Source organism: Galeopterus variegatus, unplaced genomic scaffold (genome assembly GCF_000696425.1).
Source record: "Galeopterus variegatus unplaced genomic scaffold, G_variegatus-3.0.2 Scaffold3644, whole genome shotgun sequence".
In the NCBI taxonomy this organism is placed as follows: Eukaryota; Metazoa; Chordata; class Mammalia; order Dermoptera; family Cynocephalidae; genus Galeopterus; species Galeopterus variegatus.
In genome coordinates this window covers 102,375-109,213 of record NW_007729755.1, presented here as the reverse complement: position 1 = coordinate 109,213, position 6,839 = coordinate 102,375, and the positions used below count along the sequence as shown (strand labels likewise).

General features: G+C 43.1%; 1 protein-coding gene across 1 annotated transcript in view; it reads right to left on the bottom strand.

The window, feature by feature from the left end:
• KCNU1 (potassium channel, subfamily U, member 1) overlaps positions 1-2,311 on the bottom strand; it is a 57,790-nt gene extending 55,479 nt beyond the window's left edge. The window contains exons 1-2 of the mRNA XM_008585621.1: positions 2,029-2,311; positions 370-489 (exon numbers count right to left, since the gene is read on the bottom strand). Coding sequence (XP_008583843.1) covers positions 370-489; positions 2,029-2,205 — 297 coding nt within the window. The 5' untranslated portion in view covers positions 2,206-2,311. The remainder of the gene's footprint in view (positions 1-369; positions 490-2,028) is intronic.
• Between the last annotated feature and the right edge of the window lie 4,528 nt (positions 2,312-6,839).

Sequence of the window (6,839 nt, the reverse complement as noted above, 5' to 3'; positions counted from 1 at the left end):
CTGTACATTTCAGGCCAGATTAGTTCACTAAACATTACATATTTTTGAATATCTGTGTGCCATCTACATTTAAGGAGAAAAAATGCACACAACATTTGTCCTAATAAAGCTTTCCTTCTAGCAAAGACGCTGATAATAAATATAAACTATAATGCCAGGTAACTGTATTTACTCCCGAGAAAAACAAAGAAGAATAATGGAGAGAGAAAGTAGTAGACAGAGGGAGGTGGCAGTTGGGAGGCAGTGACATTTTAGATAAAACTCCCGAGGATACCAGGTGCTCGCTTGGGTAATACAATTGCATATGCCGACTGCAGTCGTGCTCACGGCTGAAGTCTGTTAGCGAGCTAGGAATAAAAAGGTACTTACCAACACCTGCCCGACAAAGGTCTGCGCCGAAAGCAACATTTCTATATGATCACGAAATACTCCGTGGAAGTGGGGGCTTCTTGAAACGTTCCTACCAATGCTATCCAATGAGAATAGTTCCTGTATCAAGAAAAAGAAACGGAGAGAGTGAGCTGAGCCTCAGAGAGAGCAATCTGTTTTATTTATGGCGATGGAGACACTTGTGGTTATCAGCCAGAAGCTGCTCTACCTTGTCCCAACCAGAGAAGCCTGTTGCTTATTCAACAGTTCATACAGTGAATTTTGCTGGATTTTCACTTTACTGATTTTCTGCACAGCTTTTTCATTCTGAATTCCTCAGTGCTCATGCAGGCCTTTCTCACATGTTCTCAGCCCCAGACCCTTCAAACTGACATCATTGTAACGATCAGGGTTGGGAGCAGCATGATTCTTTCTGCTCTGAAAATAAGTGTTTTACATTTCCCATCAAGATTCATAGACACAGAAAAAAAATTGCAGATTGGTTTTTAGGTGATTACTTAAGTATCTTTTTTTTTTTTTTTTTTTTTTTTTGAGAGTAGGAGGAAGGAAAGTTTCAGCAATTTAATGTTGCTTTTAGTTCCTTATCTGGTATCATGTTCTCCTAAAATTATCCTTTCTCACATTTATAGAATGCTTTTACTTAACTATATTTGAAATGTATCAAAAATTATGCAATAGATAAAGTTTCTAACTGGTAGGAAGGAAAGTCTCATTGAAAGATTCTTTGGTAGAGCTCACATCCTGACCAATGATTTGCCCTTTAATACATGTGACTCATCATGTGCCTTCCTGATATGTTGTGTGAGAATTGATTTTTAAAAAATATACTCAGTATGACATTAATATGGAAAACTCATTTGAATTTCATTATAAAATTGGAGAGGCCTTCTGTGAAAAAACAAATTGGCCCTAAGATATAATAAAATCATACTCATCAATGTAGTGAATCTTTTACAGAAACAAACTACACAGGGCATAATAGAGCTCTTTGCTCTTGACCAGCCATTATGTAGCATTTGAGAACCTCACATCAAGCTCTTAAGCAATGCCTTATCTGGGTAAGATATTATTTCTTCGGGTCATCACCATTTGCCAGCTGTTATTCAGCAAAATCAACCCTTGCCTAACTTGTTTGGGTATAAAACGCGTCTCTGTATTTGTGGCTCGATGGCACGTGCACACATTTGTGTGTGTAGGTATGGGCAGCTCGGTGTGTTGTGTTCACACAGTATACATGTGAGCACATGTGCATCATGCATGAGTTTCTGGAAGTGAGGCTGACGTCGATGTCTTGTTTCTGGTACTACCGAGCACAACTGTCTTTTTAAACATCAAAATAAAGGCATAGACGTAACGTTCACAGATGGTTTTTTGGAACAGTGAGCTCGAGTTCCAGAGCTAACATTCATCATCATCCATATAAGACATTGCTCCTCCCAGTGGTGAGAGAGAGGGGAGGCCTGGATCTGGCCCTGGAGGCTTTGGGGTGGCAGCCTGGGTCCCTATTTCCCACCCTCCCTTAGCCACCAGACCAGAGCTAGCTTTGTTAGCCTGAGAGACTGAGTGATGCCTAAATCATTTGCTGAACCCAAACACATGCCAAACCTGTCTCTGCTCTTCATAGAGAGGAAAACTGACCAAGATCATTCCTGTTCCCTTGACTTTTTGCCATTTTTTCACAGCTCTCCAGATTAGCCTGAACGTGAATAAGATGATGAGTCCAGTAAAGAAGGTCACAAAGGAGGACAGAATAAATGCTGCTTGAATCTCAGTTGTGCAGGAAGTTTTCCCCAATTCTTCCCCAAATTTCATCATGTGACTTAGTTAGAAACATGTTCAGAACATCAGGAGACGGAACTGTCGGGCTCTTCTATGATGTCACGATCACATAGTGACAATTCCAGGAACTAGGGTTTATTGTACTACAGCATCCTAACACCAGGCGTAGGAACCAGCAGGGGTTCCAGGAGCAAGGGTCTGCCAGCCACACCGGTGCCGCCTGACGTGTCGTATGTCACGAACAGCCAGAGATTGCTACGGCCCACGGCACTGGGAACGAGGAGATGAGAGTTCTAGATCTGATTGCTACTGTTTCTCTGTGACCTTGAGGAAATGACACGTGCGACGGCTGTGATCAGCTGGCTACCTGCTTGGTTTGTTCAGTCAAACAATTCCAAAACAACTCTTCCAGTGAAGCGACATCCGGCCATCTGTGTGTGAATGAGCCAGTTCTGGACCTGAGCGGATGACACGTTCTCTGTGATCTTGGAAGAGAACAGAAGACAGAAGTACTTCAAGATTTGTTTATCCCTGGAATAAAGCGGAAGATATGCCAGACGGTTAAGTCTAGAGGTCTAATATGCAGCATGGGGACTATAGTTAGTAACACTATATTGTACTCAAGATTTTTGTTCAAAGAGTAGATGCCAGGTGCTCTTGCCAGACATACAAAATGTAACTGTGACATGATGCATGTGTTAGTTTCCTTGACTGAGGTAACCATTTCACTGTGTATAAGTATATCAAAACGTCATGTTGTACTTCTTAAATACATACTATAATAATAATAATGATAATAATGATGATGATGATGATGATGATAATAATAATAACAGATTACTTTCAAACAGGAAAAAACATTCTTTATGTAGGAAAGGCATAGTAGAGAGTGAGGTATTGTAGAGGGTGATTTCACTAGTGTGGTCACTGGCTGACTGCCGTTTGAGCCCGTACATCTGTCCCCCTTATCTCTTCTGTGTAGGACCCTCCCCTCTCTTGTTTTTATCCCTGCCCTGTCGGCAAAGCCTTCGGCCCAGCAGAGGTAAAGTTCAGAATGAACTTTCTTTTATTTTCACTGATGTTTTCAAAGGTGTAAGAAATGTCATGTCATTTGGTGTGCACGAGTGGCAGGGGAAATGCCAGTGCTCGATGGAGGGCGAGTTCACCCGGGTTATTACAAAGATGACCCGACACGGGGTGAGGAGACCCAGGAGACACTGGGCTGTCCTTCCGTGCCCGCCGTGTCCTTCCGTGCCTGCTCTGTGTGGCTGACTATTTCTAGAAGATAACTGTAGCACTTCCCAAAGAACTGCTGCCATGGCTCTGTTTTCCTTCCTTTTAGCTTACCTATCATTTCCAAGGAATCCTGTCCTAGATCTCGCTGGTAACATAGGGTGGCACTAGAAAGAATGCTGGTCTAGGCGTTAGGAGCCCTGAGCTTCCCTCCCAGTCTTTCTGTGAAGTTACTCTGCATTGCTGAACAAGTCACTTCTATTTTCATAGCCTTATTTATGTTGAAGATCATACCTACTTGATAGAATTATTGTGGGGATTCAATAAGGTAATGTGATCATATTTTGAAAAGCATAAAAATACAAGAAGAGATGTCATTAGCCAGTTGAATACCTTTTCTGAGTGGCATTAATTATAAAGAAAGGAGGAGGAAGGAAGGAGTCATTTGCTTATCACATCACACACACACACACACACACACACACACACACACACACACACTCACACGAGGCTTATAGTTACCTGGAAGATAAGATCAGAGTTTTCACGTCAAAATTCATCCACATTATTTACTCAGTCTGTTTACTCTTAAGTAATGATTAAGGTACTATCATCAATTTAATTTTCTCATTTTCTTAACTTTTGCTATTTAGTACTTTCACAGTATTATTATTCTTCGCAAGCATCTTTTCCCTGATCCCAGAGATTGTTCCATGAGTGGGAAAAAGATTCCATCCAATTTAAATAGCCAGGGAGTTTGTCCCTCTAATATTCTATTATCATGATAATAATATTGCTAGTTCAAAAATGTTCATGTGGTTTCAGAGTCAATCTGTCCACACTCATCTTGAACCCAGGGTGACCAGCAGTCCTGTTTGTGCAGACTGGGCCAGTTTCGGTACTGGGAAGTCCAATGCCCTGGGAACCCCTCAATCCTGGGCAAACTGGGGCCCCCCTGCTCATCCCTCATACTGTGCTGCAGCCCCACTGCCTCCTCTTGGCTCAGGGAGTCTGCACGTCTCTTTTTCTCCAGGCCTCCATAGCACACGCCTCGGTGCCCTCTGCCAAGAAAGCTCAAGTCTCCAAAAGCTCTGTTTTGTCATCCTCCCGTTAACATCCGGTCACCTCCTCCTGACCGTCCTATGGTAATGAGGCCCCATCCTTGCACCGTCGATCTCTCTTGTGGCACCAGGACGCCTCCTCACAGCACTTCTGGTACTCACCGTTTGTAGTCCCTGTGCTCGTTACCTGGTGTGTTTCCTGTTTCCTCCCACAAGACTGTAAGCCCCACCGGTGTTGGGGGCCACAGCTATTTCATTCATTTCCACATACCCCGTGACTAGAGTTGTACTTGGTGCACACCAGGCAAACTGCATGAACAATATTTGTCAGGAGAGTAAAATACTAAATCTACACGGACCTCGATCCAAGTCACTCACCTTTTTCAACTCCACGTTTTCCACCTCTCACTGCAAACTGCTCTCCTGAAGGAAGGACCAGCTATGATGTATTTATGCACAGTTCATAGTGTGGGGTGTGTGCACGTGTGTGTGTGTGTGTGTGTGTGTGTGTGTGTGTGTGAGAAAGGACACCTGATTTGGATCAAGTGCCGTGAAGGGTGTTATGACAGGGAAAAGCTGCCATTTGTAGCTTGGTAGCAATTCAGTGCTTGAAACTTGGAAGACAGACAACTTTGAAGCTACGTTGCCTTTCACGATGACTAAGAAAGCCCTTTCCTTGTATTTGATTCCTTAATAAAAAAAAATAATATCTACTCTTTTGACTACCTACTACGAAGCAGAACCTTTGTCGTGTGTGTGTGTGTGTGTGTGTGTGTGTGTGTGTGTGAGAAAGGACACCTGATTTGGATCAAGTGCCGTGAAGGGTGTTATGACAGGGAAAAGCTGCCATTTGTAGCTTGGTAGCAATTCAGTGCTTGAAACTTGGAAGACAGACAACTTCGAAGCTACATTGCCTTTCACGATGACTAAGAAAACCCTTTCCTTGTATTTGATACCTTAATAAAAAAAAAATAATATCTACTCTTTTGACTACCTACTACGAAGCAGAACCTTTGTCGTGTGTGTGTGTGTGTGTGTGTGTGTGTGTGTGCGTGTGCGTGTTGTACGATAACGATGTGCTAGGGAGCACAGTGGTCAACAAAACAAATCTAGCCCCTCCCTCACAGAGGATGCACTTAACCAAGGAAGATGCTTACGATTAACAACTATGAAAAGTGTTTGGGAGAAAACAAAACAAAACAGAAATGTTATGTGGTAGAAGGAGGAGCCTGGCCTGGTGAGGAGAGGGGTCAGCAGGAACACCTCGTAGGTCAGGTTTGAAGCTGAGGTGTAAAGGATGCGAAGCTTCCTGGCCCAGGACCACAGGTGGGGCTGGGGGGCTGGGGACGACCAGCTGAGGAGATGGCACAGGCAGCGGCGGGGAGGACAGTGTGCTCCTGAGAACAGGAGAGAGGCCGTTTGCATGGACTGCCATGACCCGAGACAAGGCTGGCCGCGCATGACGGGGGCAGCTTAGGCGTTGCCTGTGTTCCAGTTTAAGATTAAGCAAATAAACAACTTTATCCTAAGAACAAGAGGAAACATTTGAAGGGTTTTAAAGAAGGGGGTTAAGTGATTGAATTTCAGTAGTAAAAGGATCATCATGGCTTCTCTGTACAGAAGCCACTGGTCTAGACTGAAGGGAGCCCCGTCTTGGGAGACAGGCTGGAGGGAGGACACTGGTGGGTGGTGAGAATGATGTTCAGGAAGAAAAGTCCACGCGTGGGAGACGGGGTCAGGAGGGGTCAAAGCCGACCCTGGGTGGTGGGTGGAGCTTTTGACTGCTATGCCTTTAAAATTAAATCTATGAAATGAAGACCCTGCTACTGCAGATTTTTTTTTTAAGTTCAGATGAATTTTTAACATGGCAGTTATTTGATTAGAAAAATTGCTTCTCTCTAACTTACCTCTGGGCACTCAAATATTCTGGAAAAATTATACTTTAAAATGGGATTGGATAAATGTTTAATTTTTAAAATTTACTCTCTTCAGGAAACATGCCATACCTGAGAACAAAAAGTAATAATTTTATTTTTTCAAGTCTATAGCAGTACTTATGAATGTATGTGTGGGTGTGGGTGTGTGTTTGCAATGCTTCTGAAAGTAATGTTATATTGTCATGTTGCCTTTTAAGGGCTTAAACCCATCTGCTCACTTAATACTTGCTATGAATTGAATTGTTTCCCCCAAACATCTATGTTTAGAAACTTAACCCCCACTGTGATAGTGTTAGGAGAGGTGGAAAATCCTATTATGGTATTGAAAGGTGGGGCCTTGAAGAGGTGATTCGATTGTAAGGACTATGCCCTAGTGATTAGATTAATCCATTGATGGTTTAATGGTGGTCATGGGCATGGTTCTGATGGCTTTAAAAGG